Consider the following 13,610-nt stretch of genomic DNA (forward strand, 5'->3'; position numbering starts at 1 on the left):
ATGGTTTCATACACCTACACACACACAAAGGTTTATCAGTGAAAAAATATTCCCAAGATTCCAACACTGACCAATATGACCACTCTACACAACATAGCAGTGGCTGTTAAACTATTCCACTTTAACTATTCCAGCAAAGATCATATCTTTTCCTGAAACAATTAGTCGATTAATTGACAAGTCGATCCACAGATAATTAATCAGCAACAATTGTTGTAATAAATGTATTGTTTAAGTTGTTTACAGGAGCAAAAATCTAACATTAATTAGTTCCAGCTTCTCAAATGTCAGGATTTATTGGTTTTCTGTTTGTGCACTAATATACTGAATATCTTTGCTGATGAATAAACCACAAGAAGAACTAGTCCTTAAAGCTCTCAGAATGATGAAGATACTGAGATATGATTGAGAGCTGTAGAACAGCAGCTTTCTCAGCCCTATAACTGCACCTTAAGAGTCAAAATGCAAACAAAAAATCATCAACAGCTGTAGAGATAATTAGGATGGAGAGGAACGGGTAAAGTCAACATTCTGCAGCATCTGCCAGGGGCAACCCAACTTATCTGACAAGAAAGTGACTTTATCTAGCTAGTGATAGTAGCCATATAATTTACAAGATTACAGTAACTATAGCTAAGCATCAATTAAGCACCAAAAATCTGAGCTGCTCTCAGTAAATCAGTTTTTAGATCAGTGAAGCTACAAACATAGCTTACTGGAGAGTTGGCATCTGCCAATGGTGTAGAAAATTCCCTGGTACAAGCCGTTAACCATTGGTTCTCCGAAAGTTCGTCGTACGAGCAGACCTGGGTCCAAATACATAATACTGTGTGTAGATTCTTGATTAAAACTGTGTTCGCACAAAGACAGAAATATATGTTTCTTTTTGTTATTCTATTGCCATAGTGGAAAGAAAAGCCTTATATATTGGTCTATTAGGTCTGCACTGCTGGTGAAAAGCTATGAAACTTGTGCAACATTACCAGTCATAAATGTCTCATGAAGAGTTTGTAAAGCCTTGACGTGGAGAACCAAGAGAGAGCGAGAGTTATGAACAGATCAGAGGACGGGTGATGCTGCATTAGTTTATGATGAAAGACAAGCTGTCTCGCTCTCTCCCCATTTCTCAGGTCTGTAATTATGAGGTTTGTGTGTTTTCTTCATTCCATTGGACATGCCAAGTGAACATCACAGAGCGAGGCTGATTGCTATCGAACTGTACAGGTGGTTTACCGTACGAGCAGATGTTTCCCTGACCACAAATATACATCTGCTAAACCCTGATCTGAAGGCACGGGGAGAAGAAAGGGTTAGAGATGGGAGGATAGGGCAGTGCTGACGGAGGTTTACTGAAGATATGAGAGAGGGGAAGATATAGGGTGGGGAAAAGGAGGGAAGGTCCAATAGCAAGCTAAAGACAGATAGTGTTTGAGGAGAGTGATGATGCTCCCTTTGGTATCTCTTTTAAAATGATAATTAGAGGCTACTCAGCTAAAAAAAACCACAAGCCAGGGAAATGGAGAAGGGAGGGAGGGAGTGTTCAAGTTTGGGATCTATCTTCTAGTGGGAACAGAGGAAATGTGGTTTCCTTGATTGGACTGACAATGGTAGCAGCATGGGTGTGAGAAACGAGTGTCATACTGTGCAACTTTTTCGTAAGTGAAGTTACGGAGGTTGCAAAGCCATCATGGGATCATTCATTTAACCAATGACGGCATAACAAATCAACCCAGAAAAAAGCACAGCACTGGAGTTATTATAACTATGGATGCATTAATCTGATCCCCTAATACAATATGCTCAGGCTCAGGAGATGTAGCGGGTTATCCACTAATCGGAAGGTTGGTGGTTAAGTCCCCGGAGTATCCGTGGGAAAGGTACCGAACCCTTAATCTGGGACTGCAGATGTAAATTAGCTCTAAGATAACTCTGGTACAATGCATCAAATGGCAACATTTATATTTAATATTGTACATGGTCCCATACAGTGATCTTTCACTTCTATTTTATGTCTCTTTTAACCCTTCTGTGAAGCACTGTTAGTCGATTAAAACTTAGTCAATCGACGGAAAATTAATCAAAAGTTTTGATTTGCATCTACTGCTTTTGTGGTCTTCTTGTCATTTTGAATTCGAACAAATCTTAAAAGTTGTCTAACCAAGAACTGATGCTTGATTGGGAACACTGCATCACATAACAAATATAAACAAAAATCAAATATCAAATTTTCTATCTAATTAAAATGATTAAAAACATTGTAAACTGGATTTTGGTGAGTTTATCCTCTGCCACATCATCATCTTAATCCAACTCATGCAATTCTGTTGCAGAGCAATGCATCTAACCCCTGTCTTTGCAAACACACTGTATTGCACTCATGAAAAACCTGAGATGTGCAGGGACAAGTGAGTCTTAGCAGAGACCAAATAGAACTGGCTTAACACTTTTTCTTCTGTTCTTCTGCCAGTAGCATCTTATCTTTAGACGTTCAAAGAGACCTATGCCAGTGTTTCCAATAAATTAACTAGACTCTGGCATCTTGCAAAAGTCTATTTTTCCCCGCCACAGCCTCCAAAAAATATTGTTAATTTCTCATAAAAGTATCGAAGGTCCTATTTGTACGAAAATTTCATCTTCGAGTCTCATTCCCAACTCGTTTTCTACTGACACCTTGATTTTCTCAACTTGTTCAGTACTGACGTACTGAGATGGTAGCTGACCTGTCCTAAAGTTGTGAATGAGACTCAAAAATCCATTTTCTTATAAACAGGACCTTTAAGGATCTCAAACGTTGTTTTGCACCGTTGCTTCAGCTTGTGGTCTCAAATAACAGTGACGTGAAATTGATGTGCTAGCTCATAGCCAATTTCTCCCTGGACTATCTGTCTGTCTTGCTAACCTAGCTGGCCAGCGCTGCTCTTGGTCTCTCGTATTTACCAGACACTTCCAGCGCTGTTCTGTGACTTTGTGCCTGACAAACTTGTGACTGAAATACAACTCACAGTATTTTTTGCATTTGATCAATGCTGACAGAGTTTATGAACTGCAAAGCTGTAAAGTATAGTGTATTTTCCACGGACCAAAGCTCATTATTATTTTTTTATTATTTTCTACATTTGATATCATATTACTTATAATAAAGCCTCTTAATTTGCACCACATTGATACATTTAACTTTAAAATGTGCTAAAATTATCTTCTGAGGGAGCATGCCCCGGGACCCCCTAAAGGGCAACTCACTCTGCCCATGCAGCTTTGGTCTTTTAATCCTAAAACCAAGACAGACAGCCTAACAAGCCAACAGGCTCATCCTATAACAACAATAAGACTATTATAGACGCCTGGTGAGGGTCTTCAAAAAGAGCTTATCTTAATAGACCCAAATTACCATCAATGCCAAGACTAAATTGGACTATTTCAACTGCTGGTTTTACATTTTGAGGCCGGAGACCAAATGTAAATGCTTGGTTGATGATGTTAAATCAGTAGGCAGGTTGCCAGTTGTGTTTGAACCATATGAAACTGTCCTACTTGGCATGCATCAGGGTCTTCTGAATTGTGCTCGAGCTTGGGCTGAGTTCTCCATCCTTCTCCTTGTGTTTTTCCAGATGGATATTGACACAGGGGGAAGGCTGCGAGGGCTATGATTAGTCGGCCCGAAATTAAAGTCTCTGTTCCCGCATGCCAGCTTACTGACAGGCTGGCTTTGGAAGGAAGGAGGGAGAGATTACAAACTCATTTCTCCTCATCTCTCCTCTCCACTTCTGGGATCCTTCATCCCCCACCACCACCACCACCACCAAAAAGGAGGGGTGCACGTCTGACACATGAAAGCTTTTAAAGTTTAATCATCATCGGGGCAAATGGGCTTTCTGAAAGAGGCGGAGAGGGAAAGCGACCCCCAACTCTAAAGCAGAACCAAATGGGCCAAGTGGGCCAGAACAGTGACACCATGTACCCCTTCTGCCCACATCACACACACCCCAATTAATTGCTCGTCAACTCAGGGTTTCCGTGAGGAAAGCTGTAATAATAACTGGTAATAAACACTTAAACACTTGTGCATTTTTTGCCCCCAAAACATGGCACCCCATAAGTGGAAGAGCTCTTGAGCAAGGACTTGCTGAAAGGCATTTTTGACTTGCCAAAGTAGCTTGCTGTGTTTCCACCACCAGCTTGAGTCAACATGGAGAGAGAAGCAAGTCGGGTTCCGCTAGACCAGTCCATAAATTGAGCTCAAACTTTTGGACTGCAACTAGTTCATTTCAACGGAACCACCAAGAGCGACCATCGATACCGATATCACACCATAGGCACTAGCGGTGTTAGTGGCTTTCCAGCCTATTAAGCATGTAGAATTGGCCTTGGAGCTCGCCTTTCAGCTATGCAAGTATAGCATACAATTATATCCACTTAGCCTTCTTGATTAGAAGCAGCTATGTTAGCAAGAGTGGTGTCAAAAAAGGCTGTGTTTTCATAAGAATGGTTTGTAGATCCGCACTCCTGAGCCTTCTGGTTTCCCTTTGTGAATGACAAATATAGATACTACCACCTAGGGTACTGAGTGTTATTTCCTCTCACGCAGGCACAGAACATATGAGCTAGCTGGCCATCAACTTTAGTCTTTATGATGTGTTCAAGTGCAGCTTTTTGGCCAAGACACAGACAATGTGAGGCACGCATCAGTTGAGCTTTTATGCTGCTTGTTCTCTGGTGACAGTTTGGTGTGTCTGGGCCTTTAAAGCTTTTTCTAGCCAGTAATGAAGGCATTTATGGGCACACGGGGGTTATTTTTGGGCATGAAAATGGTTAAAGGTAAAACTATGTTGTAATTAGCTGTTAATTATTTTAAAACATTGGCCAGAGCAATAATCACTGAGTACAAGGCTGCCTTAAACTATAGCTTACTTTAATGCCTCAATTATTACTTATTATTACTTATTATTATTAGGCAAACTATGACCAAACTAAAATAGAGCTAAATACTCTGTTTCCCAACTCTTTTGGCAAACATATTTTCTTACATTTATCAAAGAATCAGAACAATAAATTAGCCAGTTTACCATATAATACATACTTGCATATTGGTTGTTTTAAACTGATATTGGTTAAACCCCCGTCCAAATCCAAATGCAAAACATGATCCACTCCATTCACTGCTACACATAGGGAGACATTAGAGATATGGTGCACTGGTGTTGTCATTCCAGGATCATGTTAGGAAACCTCTGGCTGCAGTGAGGAGTTACCCCAATGTTGACCTGAACTGTGCAGAGCACTGTAGACTGGGCACTAGCAGTTTTAGTTTCCCAAAACCAAAGAGGGGGTCAGACTGAGTGAGACTGAGTGAGGTAGATCTACCCTTCTCCTGTTTGTGGGTACTAAGAAGTCTAGAAAATCAAAGTTTGTATCATTTTGAACTACAGCCATGTGGGGACAAGGACAGAACCCCTATGTTTATACCCTACAGGTCTTGGGGTGTAGCTCCAGCTAACAGCAGACTTTCTTAGCATTATTGACAGTAGCTACAAGAACTTCCCTGAGCCCTTATTCTTTGTTCCACTGAAACCTACAAGATAATATGTGTTGTTGATGTATTCAGGTCCGTTGTCTAGCAACGATGAGGTAATGAAATACAGACTTGATTTAAGGTCACAATGTTAGAAAACAAAGTTACCTAACAGTAAAAGCTACACTTTTGAGAAAACATTACTTTTAACACCAGGAGTCAGTGAACGTATGGGGGAATGTTGCTCTATTGTATGTGCCATCAACACATAAGATGCTGCTATTTCTGTTGTGTTAGTTGCAGTGAAACTCCAAGCTGAAATCTGTCTTGGGTGCTATCCAACAAAGCATCTACTTTATGGAGCTCTCCTGTTAATCCTGTGACCATTCCACCAATTCCACCATGGTAGGCAGCAGCAAAGAGCAGCCTTAACTGAGCCAAAAAAGTTTCAATTGGATCAAATTGAATGCTGCATGGAATGTATAGTTTACGGTCTTAACCCGCTTCACATGCATTTCTCTGTCTAAAGTAAAGCCACATTAAATTGCTAGATGATTGAATGGAGTTTGGCATGAAGTTCATACTGCAGAGACAGTTGACAACCAACCACAACCCTGATGACACTGTCAGGAGCCAAGTGTCTCTCCACTTCTCCTCCCTCTGTTAGAGAAGCCAGCCTACCTTATATAAACACTATGCTTTTATGGGTTGCTTATTTATTCATTTATTTATTTATTTACAACTGGCTTTTCACATTTCTGAACAAAAAAAGGTGTGTTCAGTGAACGCAGCGTTGACAAAATATCATCTGGGAGTCGTGTGGATGTTTTATCTAAAAACTAGTAATTTTGTAATGAAGTTTTGTATTCAATTCATCACTTTTGAATAAGACGTTTAGCCTAAAGGAAAAACTATTCTACAGTGCTGCACAGAAACATTATAAATGACAACATGAAAGCCAAACCAAATGCTAGCAAACGAGGTATTAGGGAATAAGAAAGTAGCCTACAAAAGGTCTCTAGGATGAGATGCTAGCAGCTCACGACAAACAGCCTTTTGTACGTGTGTCGTGGATATTAGGGAGGTGCTGTGTGGGTAACGGTCACGGTAAAGCCCTGACACGGTGCAGTAAGTCAGAGAAAAAAAGCCCCAGGTTGAGCCACTCACCCCTGCTGGAAGTGAACAGAACAGGGTCGCTCCTCATCGTGAAGTCAAACTCATCTAATCCGCCCAACGACACACAGGAGCAGGCGCGGGCCCGGCGGCTCCCCGGCAGCGGTAAAATCCACACGAAATGACACTCAAACGCAACCTTCAGCCTCCACTTATTCCTTTTCCAAGCGGGTACGTATGCCACTGAGACGTCTCTCTACTTCTTTCAAACTTTTTCCTCCGGATCTTTCCACCCCTCCTCCTTCCTTCCCTCCTTCCCTCCTTTCCTCCTCCCCTCTTCTTCAGCTGCCTCTCTGTCCCGCAAACTGCCTGCATGGATACTTCTGCTGCGTTTAAAGACCATCGGATATAAAGCAATCCCCCTTGCCCAGATTACAGATTTAGCACTTTGGCTTGGATCAGACTATTCCATTTAAAAAATATGTTCTTTGAAAGTTGATATTTTACTCATCTTTAACTACATCAAGCCGACTCTGTCAAAAATGTATGCACGCCCGTTTAAAGACAGTGTAATGCATGTGTAATGCATCACTGTATGTGTACAGTATGATATACATTAATATTCAATAATAACAGTAAGCCTAATAGTTTAGAATTAATACAATTAACTGTGAAAAATAATCTGATATTGCCTGAATTGCATTTGTTCTTCCTCATCTTTTCAACTATCACCGCATAAATCCCAATCTTCCTCTCGTCTTCTGGAGAAAATCATGTACATTCAAAGTTTTCTGTGAACCTCCTGCCCTTAAATTTGGTCTATCAAGATGAATTCAAACTCTGTCACCTCCAAACTCCTTCATATTGGTCTCAACCAACTTTAGTCACAATTTGCCACATACAGGAGAGAAGGATGGAAACGATAAAAGAGAGAACGAGGCTAGCTTTCCTAATTGCACCACCTTTACCATAAGCTGCTGATTCCCCCCCATCCCCAGGGGCAAGAGCCAGTCTGAGTTCAATATCCCATCTGCCACCAGGGGAGGAGGAGGAGGAGGAAGACCGGGGAGTCAGATTGAGGCTACCCAATGCTGTGTTTTTCCTTTTTTTTTTTTTTTTTTTTCCCTTCAGGGCTGCACTTTTTCAGTGAGGAACATGAGACCGAGGGAGGGAACAGTGTGGAGAGGAAGAATAATGTCCCAGCTCACCTTTCAGTTCCACCAGTTCAGGGAGAACCGCGGAATAGCTGTGGTTGTTAAAGAGTATCTCCCTAAAGGATAATCACCATAATGCTGCTTTAATTGACTTAGGCCCTTTAGGGAATGTGTGTGTGTGTGTCGTGTTCAGCAGTGAATAATATACAGCGACTTTATTTTAGTTGATGACATTTTGCTTGACGTGTAATGTATTCAATATGCATTTTCTGTGGTGTGTTGCAGGTCATGAGACTGCATCATCCTCATGTACAAGTCTCACTGAGGATTGATAAGTGTATATTAAAGGTCCAATTTGTAAAACAGTTGATTATTGAGTCTCATTCCCAACTCCTGACATATGCTGATGCTGTGGGTTGTTGGTCGACCCGACTGGCAACCCAAAGTGTCAGTATTTGACGAATTGGGAATGAGACACAATAATAAACCGTCTTACAAATTGCACCTTTAAGTATGAATCTAACACCAACTTCCTCTGATTGTCATCCTCTTGGTAGAAAAATGTGTTCAGTTGTCTGAAATAAAGAGATATTGACGATATAATAAGAATTATGCATTAAAATGTATAAAAACGACCTTAATTGTGTACTTACATTATCCCAAATGTGTCCAACAATGTTCAAACTGAATCGAGGTTCTCTATAACGTATGGCTCATGAAGTAAAGTACATTTCCCCTCCAGCTGCAGTCATCAGTTAACATTACAGTACATGAGCCCCCTACAATGGAGGTCACTTCTGTGGATCGCTGCTGCAGACGGGTTGATAAAGAGCGATGATAAATCCACTTTTGAATCAATTAAAAAGTCATCTCTGGTCTTCCTCCTGTCAGTAAATGGCTCCAGATCAGAGCAGAATCCGATGTCACTCAGGGGTGTTTATTCCTCCAGAAGGTCTGGCTCTATTCTCTCCGTTAGCACATTTGCCCATTATGTGCTATCATCGAGTGAACAGATGAAGCGCTAGTTAGATAAAAAGCAATTCAGGAACCAAAAAAAAGGGGAATAATAGCATATTGAACCAAATTACAAGCGTCCAAATGTTATGTCATTTTGTGTCTGTTAGCCCTGTGACAGACTGCTGACCCCTCACTAACAAGGCCCCTTGAGATTAGCGCAACTGGCACCAAAGGGCCACACAGACACACAAAGATTGCGGTTGGCGACAATTGCTTCAGAACGGCCTGTCAAAATAAACAGCCAGCTAATCTGAACCCAAAAGCCCCCCAGATTTGATCTCATTTAAACCTCACTTTGCCGATCCGAAAGCAAGGAGGCCAGAAAAACACAGCTGACCTTAAAAAACAAGAAGCCAGTCGGGATTGAGGTGTTTTTATGGGCAGAAAAGGTGGCATTCCTCACGGCTCTGTTCATTGTGCTGCAGCACGAGGCAGCATGCCGGCCAGATGACCCTGAAGCCAGTTAATTGCAGTGGAGGACTCCAGCGGGAGGATTTCTGCTCGAGCTGCAAGACTCTTATCAGGCTGAGATATGATGATGGAGAGGGAGTGTGTGGTGAGCATGTGTGTTGAAACGATGAACGATGAAAGGATGGATAGATTACAGGGAAACAGTGTGTTGTAACTCAGTATATTGTTCATTCAAGTCCGCTTTCAAGTGTTGAGTAAATGTATGACACACACACACACACACATTGCAGCATACTGTAGAAGAGTGTGTGTGTTTGTGATCCCAGTGAAATCTCATACTGGATGGATGTTGGCTTGGCTCCGCTGTATTAAAGTCAACAGTGACATCAGTGTTTGGCCCCCTGAATGAGATTAAATCTAATAGAGATTGAGATACTGTAATAACTTGGACCCTTCCCTGCCCCAGTCAGCCATCAAACTGTCATGTTATTCGGTCAACCCACTGAGCACACACACACACACACACACACACACACACATATTCGGTCATACACACATACATACTTTCAAGGTCCGACGAAAGCTGGCTGTGAAACATCCATGGATTTAATTTAAATTTATAACACCTTTCCCCTCGTGAGATTTTCCTGTTTCTGAGTAATCCATGTTAACACATTATGTTTTATACTTCAAAATATCCACCGAGCTTCAATACATTTTATATCCTGTACGTGACAAAGGGGCATAGTCGTCTTGGCCTTAGCTACCACTGGGGACATCCAGTCCTTGTCCTTGTTAATATTTAATATACGATGACGTAAAAACATTTCCTTAAAACAAATGTGTAAGATTCTGCATTGAAATTAGCCGTGATAGCGATAGCTGTCACTCAGACATGAGTTGTTGTTTTTTGTGTGTATCATATTGGTAGAAGACATAAAAGTCACACATTCAACTGTAGTTCATTCAATTTTAGCGCCAGCTTATTTATTTTTAAGCATGTTTAAGCACAAGATAAAGTTAATGGTCAAAAATGTTAAAACATTGTCAGGAAAGATCATAGATACCAAAACACACTGGAGTGGGGTTTCAAGAAACGCCCTGATGGAAATATTGGCAGGAGCACCGTTAAGTGCAACTTTTTCTATCCCTTAAATGTCCATTTATTCATTGGATCCCTCAATATTTTTAAATGCTTACCGCAAATATTGGTATGTTGATTGATTTGGATTCATTAATCACAAAGCTTGTAATTAATTAGATTTCTTTTTTTACAGCAATAATTCAAATGTCTAAAAAAGACTGGACCTTTGTTAAATATTTTGTTGAGCTCAAATATCTCAAACATTATTCAAACCCAGAGAAATCCACAAGCTTCCTCATGGTAACGGTGTGTTTCATTTGGTCGCTGGAGGGAGAGCGCGAATGAGACTGAACATTAAATAAATAAAACTAAAACATCACCTCGTCTGTTCTGAATCATGCAGGTATATTTTCATCAGTGATTGTGTTTGTTAAATGGCGTGTTTATCAGCTAAGCCAATCTTCCTTTCGCTTTACTGGCACAGGTTTGGCCGCAGGGATCATTTGTGTTCATTCCTGTTAACTGAGTGTTTATTTGCGGCAAACTGCCTGATTACCTTACTGTAAGTTAGTCGTAAGTTAGCAAGCAAGAGCGTGCATCAAGGGTGTGTGTTTGTCTTGTGTTTAGGTTAATCTCTCACTAAACAGTCAGTCATCATTAAAGTACATAAACACCAGACAATGGTGGACACCACCCCGGATCATGACTGCAGTCAGGTTGACAAACAGGAGTGAAGATCCACTTTTTAAGTCTCAAAAGTTTCCCACAAGTAAACGGCTCTGGATCAGAGCAGAGACTGATGTGACTCAGGTGTATATTCCTCCAGAAGGTATAGTTTCATGTTTTGTGGACTACAAAACATGACCTGACTTCCATCTGCATGGGGGTGAGTAGACAAAGACTGAATTGTCTTTTTTGGGTGAACTTTTCTTCGTTTGTCACTAACAATGGGACAGATAACAGGCGATATAGATATCTTATATCCTAAAAGCACTACCACCTAAACCTCGGCAGTGTCAGTGGGCTATTTTTCCTGCACCAGGCCATCAGTGCGTGTCTGTGCAGCGGTGGAGAGTGGGATGAAAAGTCATGACTGTGTGCTCTGGCCAGCCTGTTTTGATTCTGTGTGTTTCCCTCTTCCCAGAAAAAGGCTGGTATTCAAGGCACGCCTGTCAAAACAGCAGCCAACCTGCACACCTCTCAGCACGCATGAAGACAGATTCCCCACTCAAACACACACACACACACACACACACACACACACACACACACACACACACACACACACACTTCTCTGTCAAGCAAACAGGGTGGAGAGACTCATGAGGGAAGGCTGTTCTGGATTTGATTGTGTACTTTTTTGTGAATATGGCAGCACAGATGTGTATGTGTGTGTGTGTGTGTGTGTGTGTGTGTGTGTGTGTGTGTGACTTCTTGTTATTCTAGCTTGTTTAGGAGGTTCTGAAGCGAGAGCTTTCTTGCAAAGTGTGTCTGTCTGAAAAGGTAAGCCACTGTGCTGCAAGGTCAAACTTTGCCACGCGCTGCCAAACCTGGCAACCCAACCGATTCCTTCATTTATTTGGTATAACTCATTCCCCTTATGCGTGCATGCAAACTGCTGCCTGCTCCTCCCCGAGGGTTAGAGGTTAACCCAACCTGGCAAACATTATTACTTTCAACCCCCAAAATTTAAGAAGGAGAGAACGACGGGCTGTCTGAAAGGCTGCTTCCAAAAGGTACAAAGGGGGTCATTTTCACCCAACTTGGCAACCGTCTGGTTCACATTCAGGAGCTGTCTTTTTTTTTTTACTTAACCTCGCAGGGTGCAAAGGTCATTAGAGGAAAGCCAAAAGAGAAAAGCATTTTAATTGATGTGTCCTTTTTAAACCGACTGGAATGAAGAATGTTTTCCATCAGCAACTCCTGTCGACAGCTCAGTTTCCTCAGGAGGTCCAACAACACAACTATGTGGTAGATGTAATATAATGTGCCAGGCTGTTATCACAAGTGAACTCAGCTTTACTCTAAGGATGTGTTTTGCCTGAAGTGCACATTATAAACATGATAGGCCTACATCAAAACTATAATCAAAACAGATACGTGTTAAAAGAAAGTTCAGGTGTAAAACGCATTCATGAGCAGCTCCGGTGTCCAGTGGTGTTTATCAAAGACGGCTGACTGTTTCCTTCATTGTGCAGACTGTTGAGGCAAGAAAACACACGCACACATCATCCAGAGAAAGAGATACAAACTGGAAGTGGATTAAAGAGCAAGACTCTTTTCATCTGCAGCCACATTAACTCCATATGTCAATGACTTGTCAGCCACTTTGGTAATCTGTGAGTGATGGAGCCAGAACAGTGACAGTGAATTTTGGCATCAAAAATAAAATGTGTTATTGAAAACAAAACCTGAACTAACAAAGGAAACATGGGCACTGAAATATTTGTATTTAAGTAAAATAAAACACAGACATTTAAAATGACATCATTTCATTTGGATATTTTGCTTTTGGATTTTGAAGTGCTTTTCAATTACGGAAATGTTTCAATGTCACTAATTTTCATGGTTCTGGTGTGGAGAGGGGAGGGGCAAGGAGAGTGTGGTTTGCATGTCTGCATACTAATGAGGAAACTCCTTCAACTTCTGCAGTTGTAGTTCTGACATGAGCACACACCTAGCACACGATTTTGCCTGAAACTTTCTTTTTCCACACAGAACCGAGCTGGACTAAAGTTAGCTAATGTCAGTTATCGCAGCTAACATTAGCTAATGATAGCTAACATAGCTAATGTCAGGTCTATGTAATAAACAACAGCAGAAAGAAACAGACTTAATACTGTATTATTAGTTGTAGTTTTGCAGGTGAACACGCACCTCCTTTGGTTACCCTCTCAGGTAGAGCGGACAGGCTGCCCTGCCGCTGCTCTGCTACTCGGCCCGTCCGCTCCACTGAGACGAGTCCAGAGACACTGCAGCTGCAACAGCTGGGGCAACTACAGCTCATAGTCCGCTGCATCAGCTCCGACGGAGACTGTATCTTTTAAACAACCGCGAGAAAAACACAAGCACAACCTATTAACACCAGACAGCCACTGAACATAATGAGTTGCGCTTGTGTTTTTCCTCACAGTTGTTTAAAACAGAAAGCACATCATTCTAAACCATCTCCTGAGCATCAGTGATATCGGTGAAGTGAGATGTCTGCACAGAGCCCGAAAGGAAACTAAAAGACAACACCCACCCCAGCCACAGTCTGCTCACCCTGCTGCCATCTGGCATCTGTAGTTTGTCAATAAGATGTTGCAAATGTCTATTTTTT

At 41.5% G+C, this 13,610-nt stretch overlaps 1 protein-coding gene across 3 annotated transcripts in view; it reads right to left on the bottom strand.

Annotated features, from left to right (window-relative positions):
- Positions 1-13,610, bottom strand: part of afap1 (actin filament associated protein 1) — a 90,907-nt gene that overhangs the window by 48,716 nt on the left and 28,581 nt on the right. The window contains exon 1 of one of the 3 annotated variants that reach the window (XM_084344885.1): positions 6,677-6,941. The exons of 1 other annotated variant lie outside the window; for it this stretch is intronic. In XM_084344885.1, the coding sequence (XP_084201011.1) occupies positions 6,677-6,713 (37 nt within the window). In that variant the 5' untranslated portion in view covers positions 6,714-6,941. Of the gene's footprint in view, positions 1-6,676; positions 6,942-13,610 lie in introns of those variants that run through there. One more of the 3 variants, XM_084344887.1, reaches the window with a different exon arrangement.

The sequence above is a fragment of the Pagrus pagrus genome, assembly GCF_965226575.1.
Source record: "Pagrus pagrus genome assembly, chromosome: 22".
Lineage (NCBI taxonomy): Eukaryota > Metazoa > Chordata > Actinopteri > Spariformes > Sparidae > Pagrus > Pagrus pagrus.